At 35.1% G+C, this 20,374-nt stretch overlaps 1 protein-coding gene across 1 annotated transcript in view; it reads right to left on the bottom strand.

Annotated features, from left to right (window-relative positions):
* Positions 1-2,075: 2,075 nt before the first annotated feature.
* Positions 2,076-20,374, bottom strand: part of LOC106084016 (homeobox protein goosecoid) — a 47,725-nt gene continuing 29,426 nt past the window's right edge. Inside the window, exon 3 of the mRNA XM_013247409.2 lies at positions 2,076-2,387. Within this exon, the coding sequence (XP_013102863.1) occupies positions 2,136-2,387 (252 nt within the window). The 3' untranslated portion in view covers positions 2,076-2,135. The remainder of the gene's footprint in view (positions 2,388-20,374) is intronic.

Genomic DNA, 20,374 nt, shown 5'->3' on the forward strand with positions numbered 1-20,374 from the left:
TATAAACCGATCTCCCGTTTTAAGATCTTGAGCTCCTGGAAGCCGCAATTGTTATCCAATATTGGTAGATAACAATCGGGGTATAAGGTGATATAGCTCCCATATAAACCGATCTCCTGATTAGTCTTCTACGGCCCACAAAAGCATCCTTTTAAACTGATTTGGCCGAAATTTGGTCGTAAAGTTTGTATAATTTTGTATAATTTTTAATAGAAACCTGCATGATAGTATTATGGTCAGGCAGTTTAAAACAGATCTCAGTCCCTGGGTTCTGGAGGTCTACATTGAGAACACAGAGACTGACATCTGTTTTAGACTTCCTGACCATAATACTATCCTGCAGGCGGAGATCCGGGCGATCACGGAATGCGTGAAGTCGTGTGGTGCTAACGCGAAGACGTCGAGTGTGAACATCTTTACCGACAGTAAAATTGCCATAAGGCCAATAACAACCAGGACGGTAAGGTCACGAGCAGTCTTGCAGTATAAGAAGGAGATTAACGCCTTCTTTGAGGATGGGAAAATCCGCATCGTTTGGTTGCCGGGCCATAACAGAGTAAGGGGAAATGAAAGGGCAGACGATTTGGCGGTGAAGGCCAGAGGTCTGCCGTCAATAAACTTGGTTAACCCGAAGCCTTTCGGGTCGACGCAGTCCGAGTTAAGGGAGTGGGTGATGAATGCGCATGCAACATTGTGGAACAGTGAAATGGTCGGTAGGACGGCGAAAATCCTATGGGGGAATCCAGATCGTGAGAAGACGAGGCTATTACTGAAAGGTAGCAAGAAGGAGGTCAGTATTGCTATTGGTATCATAACAGGACACATAGGACTACGAGCTTACTTATGTAAAATCGGCGCGGCAAGTGATATCATGTATAGGTCATGCCAGACATGAACCAACTTAGGGGAGTGGTATTGAAAACAATTAAGGATTTTGTAAGTAGCATGGAATTCCTAACTTAAATTTTTCTTTTAGAGGTTACTTTATAGTCAACAGAGCGCACAACAAGCCGATTACTGGCTTAGGTGTATGTCCATAGTGGCATGGGGCGAATTAATATCTGCACCCTCTTTTCAACCTAACCTAACCTAGTAGAAACCATGGTAGTGGGTTACCGAAAATTGGCCTGGCCGAACTAAGTACGTTTTTACATGTCCAATCCATCTCACTTTCTGTATGCCGGTAATTTCGGCCATGTGCTTATTAGGTACATCCGCCAGGGGAATATTCTGCACCTTCTCTGTAGAGAGTCCTTTTATAGTTAGACTTTTGTTTTATTTCGTCTATTCCAACTATTTATGTTGGTGCATTTGGCTCGATGCTTTAACTTACCCACTTTTACAGTCCTTATGGGAAACTCACGGGTACATAACTTTTACTATGATACAACAAGATCCGAAATTACTTTTTTTCAACTATTTGATCAGAAATAATTACCACTATTTTATTTTATAGTTTGAAATTCATTTGAATTTGATTTTTATTTTTAGTTTTTCTTTTTTCATATTATTCATTAAACTTACATTACAAAAAAAATTCACACATATATATTTACTCATCTTAAAAAAATTAAATTTTAATAAAATATTTTTAAAATTTTTTACAATATTTTTATGAATTAAGTTAAATTATATTTAACTATCAAATTGTTTGAAAATATTTTATTAAAACTTAATTTCCCAAAGATTCACAAGTCATCATCATGTCAACTTAAGTGATAAATAATAATAAAATATGTTAACAAAAAAGAAATTTTACATTAAAGAAATATAACAAAAAATAAAATTTTACAAAAATATTTACAAAAAATACACAATTCAAATAACTTTGAAGGTTGTCATTAATTTTATCTTTTATATAATTACAATTATGAGTATCTAGCGCAAAGAAGGGGCGAGTGGGAGAATTGGTATATGAGTTGTGTTAATGTAAAAAGGTTTCAACTAACAAATGTACATGGTTTTTTTCTGGGTTTTTGCATTATTTGCTCTAAAATTGTTATAATATTTACAAGAATGGCAAACTAGTAATATATTCAGTTAATAAATTAACTTAACTAATGTGAGGCTGATAAGTTCATGTCTTGTTGATGGTTTCTTCTTTTTTTTCTTTAAATTTTGAATAGTGTTTTTGTTTAAGCTACTTCTAAATCCGATTCATCTCCATCACTATAGTTGGGATCGGGTTTTATATGGAGCTGGGTGACAAAATCCTCGGGGGTACATTTGAGATTGACAACACCGCCATTAACATTGGTGGCCATTGTTGGAGGTCCGCCACCCCCACCACCGCCACCAGTACATTGTTCTTCTTGGAGTTTTCGTAGGCGTTCTTGTTCTTCACGCTTTTGTTTACGCCATTTTGCACGACGATTTTTAAACCAAACCTGGAAATAAAAGAAAAAATGGAATGGGAAATTAATAATTGAAATGAAACATTTTTCAGTATCCTGGAACAAGTAAAAGAGATTAAAGTTCGCTCGGGCTGATCGCATATAACAGGTTCTTTAAATGACATTTGAAAAAATATAGGAGACACATATAAACATACAGATGGATGCATAGAAAATACCACCTTTAAAAATCAGCCAAATAATTGCGCACTCTAGAGGTTTCAAAAGTAAATCAGTTTATATGGCAGCTATATCAGGTTATAAACCAATTTGGACCACACTTTGCACGGAAGTTGAAATCCAAAGCAACATTTTATGTGCAAATTTCAGCCAAATTGGTTGGTAAATGCGCCTTTTAGAGGCTCAAGAAATCAAGATCTTAGATCGGTTTATTCGACAGCTATATCAGGACCATACTTCCCACAGTTTTTGGAAGTCAAGACAAAACAACGTGTGCATAATTTCAGCCAAATCAGATATGAATTGCGCTCTCTAAAGGCTCAAGTAGTCAAGATCCGAGATCGATTTACATGGCAGCTATATCAGGTTATGAACCGATTTGAACCATTATTGGCACAAAACTCCTCATGCAAAATTTCAGCCAAATCGGATATGAATTGCGTCCTCTAGAAGTTCAAGAAGTCAAGTTTCGAGGTCGGTTTAGCACAGTTGTTGGAAGTCAGTCCTCTGTAGAAGCTCGGGAAGTCAAAATCCCAGATCGGTTTACATGGCAGGTATATCAGGTTTTGAACTGATTTAGGCCATACTTGGCACAGTTTTTGGAACCGAACCGAGAACACCATGTGCAAAATTTCAGCCAAATCGGATAAAAATTGCGCCCTTTAGTATCTCATGAAGTAAAGATCCCACACCGGTTTACATGGCAGCTATAACTGATTATGAACCGATTTAGATCATACTTGGCACATTTTACGTTATAATTTTTCCCAAAGTGGAAAAGAGTCGGCACAGTTGTTGAAAGTGACAACAATACACCTTGTGCAAAATTTCAGCCAAATCGGATATGAATTGCGATCTGTAGAGGCTCAAGAAGTCAAGATTCGATTTCATTTTATATGGCAGCTATATCAGGTTATGAACCGATTTGAACCATACTTAGCACAGCTTGTGGAAGACAAGACAAAACACATTGTGCAAAATTACAGCCATATCGGATAGGAAATGCTTTCCCTAGAAACTCAAGAAGCATACTCGGGAGATCGGTTTATATCAGAGTTATATCAAAACATGGACCGATATGACCCATTTACAAACCCCCCTGACTTTCTCTAATAAGAAGTATAGAGGGTATAAAAATAATAAAATTAAACTATGTAGGGTCAAAAATCTCAGTAACCCTAGGTTAGGTTAGGTTAAAAAGTGGGTGCGGATATTAATCCGCCCCATGCAACTATGAACATGCCTACTACATAACCTAAGGCAGCAATCGGCTTGTTGTGCGCTCTATTCTTGGTCCTCGTAAAACTCTAAGACGATCTAGTACCATTTTTATGCCCACCACCGAAGGGTGGGGGTATATTCATTTTGTCATCTGTTTGCAACACATCAAAATATCTATATCCGAGCCTATAAAGTAAATATATTCTTGGTCCTCGTAAAACTCTAAGACGATCTAGCTTTGTCCGTCCGTCTGTCCATCCGTCTGTCCATCCGTCTGTCTGTTGTAGCGTGATGTACAGTCTTTAAAAACGAAGATATTGAGCTGGAACTTTGTACAAATACTTTTTTGTCCATAAGCAGCTAAAGTTTCACGATGGGTTATATCGGATTATATCTTGATATAGCCCGCATATAGATTGATATCCCGATTTAGGTTCTGGGGCTCATAAAGTTGTATTTATTATCTGATTTGATTGAAATTTTGTACAATGATTTGTGTTAAGATCTCCGACATCTGTGCCGAATATGGTCCTGATCGGTCTGTATCTTAATGTAGCCCCCATATACAACAATCTCCCGATTTAGGGTCTTAGGCTCATAACAACTGTATTTATTATCCGATTTGAGCTTAAACATTGTACAGATAATTTTATGTCCATAGGCAGCTAAAGTTTCAAGATGGGTTATATCGGGTTATATCTTGATATAGCCCCCATATAGACCGATCTCCCGATTTGGGGTCTGGGGCTCATAAAAGTTGTATTTATTATCTGATTTGGTACAATGATTTGTGTTAAGATCCCGAATATATGTGCCGAATATGGTCCAGATCGTTCTGTATCTCAATATAGCCCCCATATATGGGGGCTATATAGACCTATCTGATTACCCGATTTGGCTAAAATTTAGCATAACGATTTGTGTTAAGATTTTCGACATCCGTGCCGAATATGGTTTAAATCGGTCTATATTCCAACATACCCCCAATATAGACCGATGTTCCGATCCAGGGTCTTAGGCCATTAAAAGCCTCATTTATTACCCGATTTGGGTAAAATTAAGCGTAACGATTTGTGTTAAGATATTCAGCATCCGTGCTGAATATGTTTTAAATCGGTCAATATCTTAATATAGCCCACATATAGGCCGATCTGCCGATTAAGGGTCTTAGAATCATAAAAACCCGAATTAGCTAAAATGTGACCCACTGACTAGGGTCTCCGGCCAATAAAAGCCGCATTTATTACCCGATTTGGCTAAACTTTGGCATAGTGGTTTGTGTTAAGATCCTCAACAGTGGTGCCGAATATGGCTTAAATCGGTGTATATCTTAATATAGCCCCCATATAGACCGATCTCCCGATTTAAGGTCCCATGCCAATAAAAGCCGCATTTATTGCCCGATTTTGCTGAATAATAGCACAGTGAGATGTGTATAGCGCTTCGACGTCCGTGTTTGGTTAGATCGGACAATTTTTTGACATAGCCAAAATATAGACCGATATCCCGTTTGAAGGTCTTTCACCCACAAACAGTGCATTTACTCCCCGATTTTGCTGAAATTTTCTACTCTACTCTACTAAACTAACTAAAATTTCCCATGAACATTCCACTAAGAAACAGGGGATACTTCTCTCTCACATCAATGAGTGCAGTTCGATCAAAGTTTAAACTCAATGACAAGGGGCTTCCTTTTCCTTTGTCGAGTGCGAATGACGAGGCTCATAGAGACACCACTTGGTAGAGAAGTTTTTAACATGGCAGAATACTTCACAAATGTAGCCAGCATTTGTAAGGGAATAACCACCGCTGAAAAATTGTCTAATGTTCACGTCGGGATTTGAACCCAGGCGTTCGGCTTCAAAGGCGGACATGTTAACCTCTGCGCCACGGTGGCATCCTGTACTCTACACTATCTATGTTAAGCTTTTACACATCTTGATCAAATATGGTGCAGATCGGTTTATATTTTGATATAAACGTTCTGTATATAGCGATCTCCCGATATATGGCCTTGAACCCATATATTACCAGATTTTGCTGAAATTTTCAACAATGAATTGTGTCGAGATAGGTTCAGATCGGATTATATTTTGATATGCTGCTATAGGTTCAGAATCTTGAATTTTCACCGGATTTTAACGAAATGTACCAAAAGTCCGGAGGCCACCGTAGCGCAGAGGTTAGCATGTCCGCCTATGACGCTGAACGCCTGGGTTCGAATCCTGGCGAGACCATCAGAAAAAATTTTCAGCGGTAGTTTTCCCCTCCCAATGCTAGCAACATTTGTTAGGTACTATGCCATGTAAAACTTCTCACCAAAGATGTTTCGCGCTGCGGCACGCCATTCGGACTCGCCTATAAAAAGGAGGCCCCTTATCGTTGAGCTTAAACTTGATTCGGACTGCACTCATTGATATATGAGAAGTTTGCCCCTGTTCCGTAGTGGGGGGGTTCATGGGGAAAATTTGCATTTTTACCAAAGGTCCGGCTGAACTTAATCGCTTTTTACTTGTTTAAAAAAATCATCAACCCCTTGCAAAACTGTGCTAAAAATTGTTCTATATTTTTTTGGGGTTTTTAGCTAAATTTGAATTTTGTTTCACGTTGTAAAAATTCATTATTTTTTTGTTGTTTAACAAACACAAAATATCGTTGCTCTTGTATATTTATTCATTATCCTTGAACCGCCACATTAACATAAAATTTAAGCAAATGCGTATTTAGACATTTTATAGAATTTCTTTTTTTTTCGTGCTTCATTCAACAAGAATTGTTATTTTTAATTTGCCATACCAAAGTTAGATTTTGCGTATAAATTTTCCACTTTGTGCAGATATTCTTTGGTATTATCTTAAGATTGTCTACAATACAAAAAGAAGATCAAATGCTTCGCAGTCATAACTCCCAGAGCAGAGCATATAAATGAAGGACAAAGGAATTGACTGTTTGGAAAAGACTGACGGACGGACACATAGAATAATACGTTTAAGAGAATTTCCATATTTCAAGCCAAACGCACAAGCCAATGCCAAGGCTTTGGGGGAAACCTCTCAATATTTGAAAATATAAATCCCAAGTATCGAATTGATATATAAGTGAATGATAACAGGAGAAAATCATTTTGCCAGAAAAGGGAAAAAATCCAACTGTGTTATTTTAACAAATTTAGTCGATTTGCTAAATAAACATTTTCTCTAAATTGGAGCGAAAACGAATCCAACCATTCATTCATTTTAACAATCCAACACGAACGATTCCATCCTCCCCTTCTTGCCCAAGCATTTGCATTGCATTTGTCTATTGAGTTTGATTTTCAGCAAAATTCGCTCTTTTAGCATATGCCATGCAAGGATACTTGGCAATTCTTTTATTGTTGTTGTTGTTGTTGTTGTTTTGTTTTGTAATGGATGATTCTAAAAATTTGTGTGGGAATTTTGGCCAACTGCTCACCGAAACTTTTCCCTATTCCAGTCGGCTCCCTTGAAAATTGTTTGTTTGTTGGAACATTTTATTGGTTGAATTTCCTAAATGTATATGGAGAATGGTCAATAGTAGTCCTTGTGTACATATATTTCTACACATAGCTATATAACTAAATAGTATATTTTGTATTTCTATTTTAATTATGGTTCGGCAGTCCTTTTTCGCTCAGTTGAGTTGTTGATTTGTTAGAAAATATACAAACACAAGAAAAAAAACAATAATAAAAACTTGGCAGGGTTGGAGTTGTAAACTTGTTGAAATAATAATATATAAAATAATAACAATAACAATGCAAGTTAGCTAGCAATGGCCAAAAAATAATTGCTTAAACAATAATAATTGTCTAAACAATACGAGAACAAATTGCAATCAATTTGAAATTGTTTATTATTTATGTGGTAATCAATTTTGTGAATAGGAATATACGAGTACTCATATCTGGCAATAACCAAAAACAAAGGAAATCACTTTGAAGAAGCTACATACTTTGAATTAAATTTTGGAAATTTTACTACAAGTGAAAAAAAGAATTTAATTTCACCCATTACTATTATTTTTTTAATAAATAATTTTTATATACATAAGGACAATATACCTCTTAGACCTATTTCTTCTTCAACGGAAGTGCCGTGCTACAATTTATCGAAATTCATGGGTAATATATTAAAAACACTAACATCTTCATTATAGAACGTCAGAAATTCGATGGAGGTAAAAGAAAGAATAAGGAACGTGATATTAGAAAATGACGTTATACTGGTATCATTTGACGTGGCATCATTATTTACAAATATACCAACACATTTGGCTATAAAAAACATCATGGGTAAGTGGGAACATCTCAAGGAACACACTAAGATGACGAAACAGATGTTCTTAAAAATCTTGCAATTCTGTCTCATAGAAAACAACTACATATTTTAAATACGAGGAGAAGATTTACCATCAAACATATGGTATGCCAATGGGCAACCCCCCCTCACCGCCTATAGCTAACATTGTGTTAGACACACTTTTGGACGAAGTGTTGGGGGAACTAAGAAGCCGAAATATAGAAATCAAGTTTTTAACGAAATACATGGACGACCTCTGGGGAATAATCAAGAAACAAGACGAGCAGGAATTACTAAGGCTACTACATTGGAAAAAGAAGTAGATGGCGAAATACCATTCTTGGATATGAAGATTATAAGACAGGAAAACAAAATAGTTACAGACTGGTACACGAAGGCAACGGCATCTGGGCGAATGTTGAACTACAACTCAACACAACCTAAAAGGATGAAGACAAATATGGCAACTAACTTTATCAAAAAAGTTGTAGACCTTAGTGACGAGCAATATATTACACGCAATATAGCAAAAATAGAAACCATATTAAAATTAAACAATTTTCCACCTTCAATTATAAAGACTCTTATTCAGACTCTTATTCAGAATTCACCACAAACAATACAAAAATGAAAAATCATCGGAAAATACTTATTTTCACAGTGTACCATATGTTCCCAAATTAACAGAGAACAATTCTTGGGCACCAAACAGAGAAAATGAAAAAACCACAATCGCATACAAATCAAACCACACACTACAAAAGCTATTCACAACAACAACTACCAACTAGACAATGTAGTTTACGAATTGAGGTGCAATGGCAAAGAAGGGGAACAATGCAATATGTGTTATGTGGGCATCACTCGACGAAAACTGAAAATACGAATGGCAGAACACGAAGCAGACATCAAGAAAGGCAGAGAAATCACAGCTTTATCACAACATATTAAAGAGACGGGGCACAACATTGACTTCAAAGCTGTCAGAATTCTTCGCAGAGAGAGAAATGAAAATAAGAGGTATACGCTTGAAAGTTTACGTATACAACAGAGGATAGAGAAGTCGATGATAATACAAAGCTGCAGTATTCCGTTCCAATAGTTTAGAGTGTAAACATAGTTCTGTGATGTTAGTTTTAAAAAATTTTTCGCTGCAATATTTTACATTTTATTTATTTTTTGATTATTATAAATGTATATAGATGTCTAGTTTTTTAATAAATTAAGAGAATAATGCAAATGTAAACATATGTAAGTAAAAACCATAAAAGTAACAAAACAGAACAAAATATTTAAAATGGGTCTCTTGTTAATAGATTTCACTAAATAAACTCTTGAAAAAGTCTGAAAAAAGCCAACGAAACGTCGAGAAAAGGATGAAATAAGCTTGTTTCATTTGGATTTTGAAATATGTTGACCCAAACAACCCGCAAAAATCACGTCAAAGATTATAGAGCAACAGTGGTCACTAACAAAAATAATAGAAAATTGCTGTGATAAGATTCCTACTGTGCCCATCTACTCTTTAGTTTTTTTTTTTTGAAAAATTTATAATTTTCATTTAAACAAATTATCTTTATAACGAGATTCCCACTGTCCTCATCTAAAAAATTATATCAAAAGTTAAAAAAATTATTCGTAACTCATCTTCACTTAAAATATGCACTATAATGAGATTCCTATTGTCCTCAACTACTATAATTTGCTTAAGTTTTAATGTCATATGAAAAAATTTCACTAGATGTCGCTCAACGAGATTCCTACTGTCACCACCTATAATGTATTTGACTTATATTTGAGATATTTTATTACAAGTAAAGAAAATATAACTTAAATAATTTTTATTAAAATAACTCATTTTTCACTTAAAAAAAGTCACTATAACGAGATTCCTACTGTCCCCAACTACGATAATTTGCTTAAGTTTAAATGTAATATGAAAAAATTTCATTAGATGTCGCTTAACGAGATTCCTACTGTTTCCACCTATAATGTATTTGATTCATATTTTAGATATTTTATTACAAGTGAAGAAAATATAACTTAAATAATTATTATTGAATTTTTAAAAATTCTTTTTATGAAATTAAAAAAAAATTAATGGAAATTTAAATCAATTTTTGAAACAAGCCAAAAATTTTCTGATGGTCTCACCAGGCGTTCAGCGTCATAGGCGGCATGGTAACCTTTGCACTACGTTGTAGTTACATTTTACTTGTTCCAAAGGCAAGTTAATGTAAATTATTAAAATTATTTTCGCTGTAACGAGATTCCAACTGTCCTCATCTACCTTTAAACAAAAAAAATTCTTTATAATAAGATTCCTACTGTCCCCATCTACAATATAAACATATTTTATACATATATTTTTAAAATTTTCAACATTTAAAGAGGGCAATAAATTTCATGAAATGTGCCCTTATAGTAGGATTCCTACTGTCCCCATCTATTACTTTTAAAATATCATTAATTAATAATATATGTGTAGTAATTTTTTTGCTATACCTCTTCTATGCCTCTTATCACCTGACTTACCAACGTTAATCTCTTCATTAAAAATGTCTGACATACATATAAAGCCTAACGCTGTCAAATCTTTTAGATTTTTATAAATTCAATTTATATTTGTTTGTCCTATCAATACGCAGTACTGTGTGCCATTAAAAAATTCATATAGTATTAAAAACTTTAACGAATTGCCATTGTTTGTGTCTTTGTAAAACTCAGCAAAAGGTAAAAAAGAGAATGATAGCATTACTATGTAACTAGGCAACCTTTGATGATATGCTGGGTCAAAGTTGCCAACATCATCGATGACATTGTGCTGCGCTCCCTTGCCTTTCGCAGGCTCTTGGCCAACACAGTGAACTATGAGTTTTTGGTATTTTTTAATGAACATTTCTATTGTGACATTTTAACAGTAATAATTGAGACAATTCATGCATGCATTCAGGCATTCAGCCAACCAGTCATCCATACACCAAGCCAACCCAGCCAACCATCCATTTATCCTAGCATCTTTTGCTGTCTGTCTGTCAGCATTTGTTTGCAAGGATATCACAAATGTCAAAGAGCAAGGCAACGAATGAACATTTTCAAGGGATTGTGAGATTTGTGCTAGTGATGTTACACTATTGTACAGTATAGGCAAAGACACACATACATGCATAACATATAGTGCTGTGCTATGTAGTATATGTGTATAACAAAAGTTCATTTACTGTTCTATGTAGTAGTATACTTTCGCAGTTATTTATATATTAAAACCATTGGTAGTTTGTAATACCCTCATAGTAGAGTTCATTATACAAACCACCCAAGAGAGTGAGAGAGAGAGAGAGGGTGGGGATTTGTACACCCCTCTTTTGTAACATAGAGCAGGGGAGACCTCTTTTGTTGTGTATCTTTTAAGCAGGTGTCTAAGCGAACGTTGATAGGTCCTAAGGCCATGAGCACACTTGCTGCTACTCTACTACTGCTACTACAGCATGTGCACATTGCTGCTTCAATTGTGCACTAATGGCGTTGGTGTGTCTTTTCCCCACCAAAATCTCTTTCTCTCTCTCTCACACTTATTCAGCCTTTCTTCTTTCTCTGTTGTGAGTGAGGCTTTGTGCATTAATTATCCCAAAAAGCATTAGTCTTTGTTAATTATTTAAATGGATGGATGAATGCAGGACTGACTGAATGTCTAACTAATGATTCGTGTTATTCTTGTTCTTGTACTGTTAAGGGGGTAATAGGGGGGCGGAGAGAAAAGGTAATATTAGGGAGTTGTTGGAAAAATAATCTTGGGGTATTTTTTGCTTAACTGAAAGAAGACTTAAGTCCTACTGTCATAATTAAGGAAGGGAATGATTTTCATTATGAATTGTGGTGAAACAGGGATTTAAGGCAAAAAATTCTTTGGAAATATGCACTCTCAAAATTAAGATTAATTGACTGCCAAATCCACTAAGACTGAAGGAATAACTACATTCTAGGCAAAATCAGTTGGTTTTGGTATAATCAAGCCAATGAAAGCAATTCGTTCGAGCGACATGGCTTTAGACTACAACTTTGACAAATGCCTATGAATAAAGATAATAATTATTATTTTTCAAGAGAGTGGGAGATAGTGAACATTCAGGGTTAGTGAATTTCCCTTTGCTAAGGGTTAACATTCAGGGTTAAGAAATTCCCCTTTGGTAAGGTAAATTATTTTAAGTTTATCTTAATTTTTGTTTTGTTTTGGAAAAGTTATTTCCATTTTTGTTTACTTCACTCCTATAAACTTCATTGTCCCCTTTCAAGCTTTCCCACCATCGACCTACTTGCTGGGCCCAGTGCAGAGTAAAGCAAAATTTAAGCATCATCAAAAATTATAAATTCAATTTTTTTTTCTAGATTTTTGTTTGCAGCGCCTCGATAACTCTGCCCTGGCCGTGTATTACCATCAATTCAACTGGACGATGTTACATTGGATGGATGGATTAAAAACTAAACGCTTACATATGGATGGCTAAAAACATACAAAACTGAACTGAAAGCCGGTGAACTGGTACTGTACTCTCAAACCCAAGGCAAAATTCATATGTATGTACTATATTGTAACATACGCCTCGTCAAACCACAGCAGAAAGATGAAAATTCCAAGCAAATATTGTTTCAAATGGGGGGGAGAAAGTTTCTCCCCCTCCCCCCCACAAAAAAAAAAAACCCAACGAAAAAGGGGTTTGACATGCGCTTGCAAAATGGCAAAGTGCATAAGTCATAAGTGAGGGGTTTAAGCTCAAACGAAAATGGCCAACGCCATGTCAAGGCACAGCATGGCATGCTATGACATGGGATTTTTAGCAACATTAGAGGTAAGTAAGTAAAAATTTGTTATTTGCATATATAACAATGTTGTATAGCATGCGAGTGCATGGTTACAAAGTTAGATTTTGCTCCCCTTTTTTTGCCATGGTAAAGGGGGCGGCTTATTTTGAAAAATTTTGCGCTTCGTTAATCCCAGCTGCTGTCATTTGATTACTTTGTCCGTCTTTACATGACCATAGTGATATGCAAACTGCTGAAAACTTTTGCAAAACACCACTGGTTTCTGGTGGAAGTTACAAAATTAAGCCAAACAATGCTAATTACCACCTTTTTGTGCTATGTGACCAGACTCATTTTGGGGCTCATTTGATTTGGTCTAGGTAACCATACCTCTGCTGGGCATCTAGGAGATGCTATTTGGTTGATTGGAAATTATGAGGCCATATATGGGGTGAAAGTACAGGGTTGTTAAAGGGAAATGGCAAGGGCAAGAATTTGTTAACTTTAAACACAAAAACTGTAGAAAATTATCGCCTGTGGTTGATATCGCCAAAATGGTTTGTAAACCGTTGTCCCATGGTGGCTGTTAAACCTTAGAGAGTTTTCAATACAAGCATCTTTGTTAAAGAGTTGTTTGAAGAAATGCTTAAATCAGCTAATTTAGCTAAGGAACTTAAGATAGTTTTGAAGATTAGTAGAGGGGGACAGTAGGAATCTCATTACAACGACATTTTGTCTTTATTCAAATTACCAAATTGCTGTGATAACAAGTACGAAAAAAAATAAAAATTAAATAGTACATGGGAACAGTAGGAATATCATTGTAAAGACTATTTATGTTAACGAAAATTATTTGAATATAAAAAATTAACAAAGTTAGTAGTAGGTGAGGGCAGTAGGAATCTCATTACCAAAAATTATTTTTTTTAAATTAAAAGATATTTAAATATAAAAAAATTAAAGAAAAAATAGTAGATGGGGCTAGTAGGAAACTAATTGTAATGACACATTATATTAATGAAAATTATTTTATTAGTAAACAAATTAAAATATTATTTGTAGATGGGTGGAGGCAAACGAGGCATAGAGGTTAGCATGTCCTCATATGATGATGAACGTTTGGGTTCAAATCCCGGCTCGAACATCAGAAGAAATCCAAATGTGGTCGGTTGTGGATCATACTCGGTTCGGATATCGATGTCGTCCAACTCACTGTTCCGAATTTATGCGAAATCGGGCAATAAATGCGGCTTTTATAGGACTAAGACCTTGAATCCGCAGGTCGGTCTATGTGGCTGCTTTTTGCAAATATGGTCCCATATGGACAATATTTGGTTCGACTAACTGTTCCAAATTTCGGCGAAATCGGGCAATAAAGGCGGCTTTTTGGGACTTAAAGCATACCCACCATTTTTTTTCTTTTGATCCCGATTAGCAAAATACGAAATATTATGGCGATCAATAAACGATAACCCGTGCCGCCACGACGTCCAATGTTAGATGTACTGCGTTTTAAGGAATCCAGTTGAGTATTTTCCTAGTCCTAGCATGAAATTGGTAAACTATGTACATACTTGTATGAAATTTATTATAAAAATTCAAACTGTACCCTGTACGCACTATTGTAAACATGCAAATTTTCCCCATGAACATTCCACTAAGGAACAGGGGCCAAGTTCTCACATATCAATGAGTGCAGTCCGATTCAAGTTTAGGCTCAATAATAAGGGGCCTCCTTCTTATAGCCGATTCCGAACGGCGTGCCGCAGTGCAACACCTCTTTGGAGAGAAGTTTTACATGGCATAGTACCTCACAAATGTTGCCAGCATTAGGAGGGGAAAACCACCGTTGAGAATTTTTTCTGATGGTCTCGCCAGGATTCCAACCCAGGCGTTCAGTGTCATAGATGGACATGCTAACCTCTGCGCTACGGTGGCCTCCTAAAGTAACTGTGATAAAATGTGTAGTTTGACTTGAAATTTTTTCCTGAATCGGGTTAACCATGTCCGTCTGACCGCATATCCTTTCTGTGCTGATAGTCCATCTGTCGTTTGTTTGTACTCAATCTAATATAACTTTTTTCGCCCAATGGCAAATGCTGTGAATTTCCATTATCATGGAAAAATGGTTCAGATTTAGATATAGCTCCCATTTTACACGATATTTGGTTTGGAATGTTTAATTACCATTTTTGAAAGCCTCTGCCAAATTTCGGTAAAATTGGTTAAGATTTTTTACTCCTTCAAGAGTAAGGGTGCTTTCGGCACACAGACAGACGGAAGGACATGGCTAAATCAACTTGAAATGTCAGGACGATTAAAATTATATATATATTTGTAAAAAGGGGGCGACTTCGAGGCCTGATATCAGGCCGGAAAGCCTGATCTCCGAATTCCATGTTTATATCTTTTTAACATTGAGTGACATTGCAACGTTAGTATTCGCCTTTCACGGTAAATATATGGCCTTAAGAAGGAAGGAATTGTTGCTTAAAAATATCAGAAGTACAATAGGCATTCATTCACCTGTGGCTCATATATTTTATGGGATACTTCAGAAGGAATACATAAAGACGGTAGAGGCATCCATTGTCAAATTTTTAGGAGTTTGAAAGGTCTTTCTATTAGAAAAACTTGAAGTGCTGTTATCAGGCCTTACTAGTTTCCCCACTGGATTGCTAGGTCTAGGTCTAGGTCTTAGATAAATATGTCAATGTGTTATAAACGGAATGACGCAATTAGTAAACCTCCATCCTATGCTGGAGGATATAAAAAATTTAGTTTTCGATAAACTTTTTTTAAAATTTTTGTCAAGTCTTGCTGATTAAAAAAAGTTCGGCGAATTTGTATCAAATTTTGAATTGCATATTTTATCATATTTTTCATAAACTGTTTTTGTTAGCTTTTATTTTAAGTTGTATTTTTTTCAGCTATCACCTATCTCTTCTTTTTTTAGATTTCTACTTTTTCACCTTTGCCATTTAGGACAAAATCTGTTGTTTTTTTTTTTGTTTGATAGTAGTACCTCTTATACAAAGTCCCATTTACTTTGTATTACCAAAAACATATTCAAATTTGGCTATGGTTATGTACAGTTATTTGTGATAACAATCATTTATGCTGGGAGGACAAATTAAGAAATACTCGCACGCTGACTTGGCTTGAGTACTTAATCTCAAAGCCCCAACAAACAATCAAGATGACACACTAAGTTAAGGAGCAGAGCAGAGCAGAATCTAGCTACACATTTTGCAAACTCATCAAAAATCGGTATAGACAAAAAGACCCCAAAGAGCATGAAAGAGGAGACAATCAAAATCAAACAAAAAAAAAATCATGGATTTTCATCCCACTATTTTTATTATAAATAGGTTTCTTTTTGTTTCAGTCCGTCTTTGGGATATTTATCATAAATATTTATTATTGTTAAGGCCACTTAAATCTGATCGGTTTGAGGTTTTTTTTTCGTATTCATTTTGTTTTGTGGCATACTGAAACTCGGTGTGGAGGAGATGACACAGTTCATTATGCATGGCAGCGAATATCGAGTATAAAACATAAGAGGCAATAATTACAGAAAATCTCTAAGGTCTCTCTGTCAGGCTGCTGGGATCTTCATTTGTTCATGTGAGATGTAAATTTTTCTGTGGTTCAAATATTCACACAAACCAAAAACAAAAACATTGAGCGAGACGACCGACCCCCTGAAAACCTGCAGCATATTATTTTTATTTAGCCATCAAGTGGTTGTGCCGGTGTTGCTGCTGTGGTTCCATGGTGTAGGAACATTAACTTCCTTCAAGCAGCAAAATAAATTCAGTAGCGCTCAGACAATTAACATAAATTACACTCGATTTTATGATAAGACAAAAACTCCCAAAGAAAACATAAGGCCGTTCATCCTGTAAGTCGTATTGATTTTGAAAACGGGCTAGCCAAAAAATATGATGATGATGACGACGACGACGACAAGCACCACTTAGCCACCGGTGTTCAATCATAAGCCCTAAGGTATTTCAGTGTCCCTTGTTGTTGTTGGGAATAGCAGCAGCACCATATTAACCATATTTTTTATTTGTCTTTTATGGTCACTGGGTAAATAATTTTGTTTCTCTGTCTGTCTCACAATCCATCCAACCATCCATCACATACAATATTTGTCCAAGTGATGAAGCTAAATAATACACCATTATGTATTTTAAATATTTTGTTGAATTTTTTGTTTTTTCTTTTTTTCTTTGGCCACACAGTAGCACGTAGTAGCTTCACATCCAGACAATGGCAGAGCCATTGAAGAAAATTTCAAAAAAGACAACCAAAGTCAACGATTCGAATGATTTAAATATTGGCAGTCAGGCATAAATGTTCAAATAGTACTAATCCCACCAAACGGTCAAGTGCTTCTCAGTTGATTATGGAAGTAAAAGAAAAAACAAAATTATATTCCCAAAAAGAAAAACAAAAAAAAAAAAAAACATCAAAATATTTGTCTTCTTTTGGCCAGTGGGTCTATTAGAAGCTTTAATATCATGGGTAAAAATATGACAAATATTTTATTCGAAAGGATTAAGCCATTACGAATGTATGGGGGAATATCATAACCCACGTTAAAATGTTTTTTAAAAAAAAGAAAAATTAAATAAAAATAAAGAAATCAAAATTTAGTATAGAAATTAAAACACATTTTAAAATTTTCCTCAAAAAAAATAAATAAATAGAAATTAAATATAAAAATTGAAACTTGAAAAAATAACATTCCTACTGTCACCATCTACTAAATCAGTTTTTTTATTTGGGCAATTTAAAACATATGTTTCAATCTGAAATACCTTTAAAATACCTGGTAGAATAAAAGTAGATTAACTTTAATAATTTGCTCCGATAGTAAATATTTTAAGATAAGAATCCTACTGTCCCCATCTATTGTTTTTTAACCCCCTTAATTTAAAAAAAATTTTGTTTAAAAATTAGACATATATATAGAAATATTTTTGATTAAGGTTCCTAATGTAGTGTTCCTACTGTACCTATCTACTATTCATTTCTTAATTTTGCATTACAAATTAAAACTAGAAAAACAGGTATTCATATTGCCAGCGGCTATAATTTGCTCCACTATTAAATATTTGTAGGATAAGATTCCTACTGTCCCCATCTACTGTTTTCTTAACTCCCTTAATTTTACCAAATTTTTTATAAACATTAGACAAGGTAAATAAAGAATGGCAGTTATTGTGATACCACGGCAACGATAGACCAAGGCCTTTGTTGGGAATTGAACTCACGGCCCCCGCACTGACAATATGAACTCGCTAATATTCCTACTATTCCCATCTACTATTTTCTCTTTAGTTTTTTTTTATATTTTTTTAATATTTGTTAAAATTAACCTTGCTAGAAAAAAGTAAATTAAATTTAATAATTTGCTCCGATATTAAATATTTTTAGGATAAGAATCCTTCTGTACCCATCTACTATACTATACTATATAAGTCCCCTAATTTTACCAATTTTTTTTAAAACATTAGATTTCATTAAATTTCATAATTTGCATTGCTTATAAAATATTTTTGAATGAGGTTCCTAATGTAATATTCCTACTGTACCTATTTACTATTCATTTCTTTATATTTGAACTTAAATCTTAATTTAGCATTAAAAATTAGAACTAGAAAAACAGTTTTTCATACCAGCGGGTGTGTATTATTTCTTACAAATTTTAATATGATATACCTACTATCCCCACCTACTAATAATTTTTTTATGTTTTTTTACAATATTAATTTTCTTTTTATATTTTAAAATTGACGCTGCTAGATTAATAGAGTAAAAATAAACTGATAAACTGAGGATAAGATTCCTACTGTCCCCTACTACTGTTTTTTTAAACTCTCTTAGGTAAAGTAAGAATGACAGCTCTTTGCTGATTCACTTAGATTCTTTGAGTCCATTGTGATACCACAGTTGCGACAGACCAAGGCCTTTGGTGGGAATCGAATTTGCATTGCATTTAAAACATTTTTCAATCAGGTTCCTAATGTTCTTGTCTACTATTTATTGCTGTTAAATATCAGTCCGTCCGTCTGTCTGTAAAAATCACGCTACAGTCTTTTAAAATAGAGATATCGAGCTGCAATTTTGCTCAGATTCTTTGTTTGTCCATAAACAGGTTAAGTTTGAAGATGGGCTATATCGGACTATATATTGATATAGCCCCCATATATACCGATCTCCTGATTTAAGGTCGTAGGCCCTTAAAAGGCGCAATTATTATCCGATTTCGCTAAAAATTTGGCAAAATGAATCTCGTTAGGCCTCCCAACATTCTTAGCGAGTATGATAAAGATCGAACTATATGTGGATATAGATGTCATCCAGAAAAAGTCACCGTTTGGTGCGGTTTATGGGCTGTTGGCATCATTGGGTCGTACTTCTTCAGATGATGTGAATCATAACGTAACTGTGAATGGTGAGCGCTACTGTGACGGTGCCACATGTCTCAAAGCACGCGTAACAATGGACTTATTGGAAGGCGAGTTCGGTGAACAATTTATTTCATGTTCGGGACCGGTCAATTTTCCGCCTAGATTGTGTGATTTAACGCCTATAGACTGTTTTTTGTGGGGCTTTGTTAAAGCTCATGTCTATACAGACAAGCCCGCTTCAATTGACGCATTGGAAGACATCATTGAAGCAAGCGTATGCCAAAATTGGACTAAACGGATGGAACATTTGAGACTGTCAACATTTGCATGAAATAATCTTCAAACATGAAATTATATGGACCGTACTTTCGATTCAAATAAAGATTTCATGAATTGTATGTGTTTTTTTTTTTTTTGGAAAAATTTTCCTATAGCGCTTAAATAATCACCCTTTATATATTCTTGATCATTTTGATTTCATTAGTCGATTTAGCCATGTCCTCCCGTCCTACTGTCCAAAGCACTCTAACTTTCGAAGGAATAAAGGTAGACTCTTGAAATTTTGCACAAATACTTTCTGTTAGTGTAGGTCGCTCCATGTTGTGATTTAGCGGCCATATAAACCGTTCTTGGATCTTGACTACTTAAGCTTCTAGAGTGCGCAACTTTTATCCGATTTAGCTGAAATTTTGCATAAAGTTTTTTTGTTTTGACTTCCAACAACTATGCCAAGTATGGTCTAAATCGGTTCATTACCTGATATTGCTTCCATATAAACGGATCCCATGATTGAGACTCTTAAGGGCGCAACACTTATCTAATTTGGCTGACATTTTATACAGCGATTTTTCCTGTTACCTTCAACATACGTGCCAAATATGGTCTGAATCGGTCTATAACCTAATATAGCTCCCATATAAACCGATCTCCCGATTTTACTTCTTGAGCCCCTATGGACGCAATTCTTGTCCAATTTGGCTGACATTTTACATAATGATTTCTACTATGGTCTCCAACATCCAAAACAAGTATGTTC

Source organism: Stomoxys calcitrans, chromosome 3, assembly GCF_963082655.1.
Source record: "Stomoxys calcitrans chromosome 3, idStoCalc2.1, whole genome shotgun sequence".
Lineage (NCBI taxonomy): Eukaryota > Metazoa > Arthropoda > Insecta > Diptera > Muscidae > Stomoxys > Stomoxys calcitrans.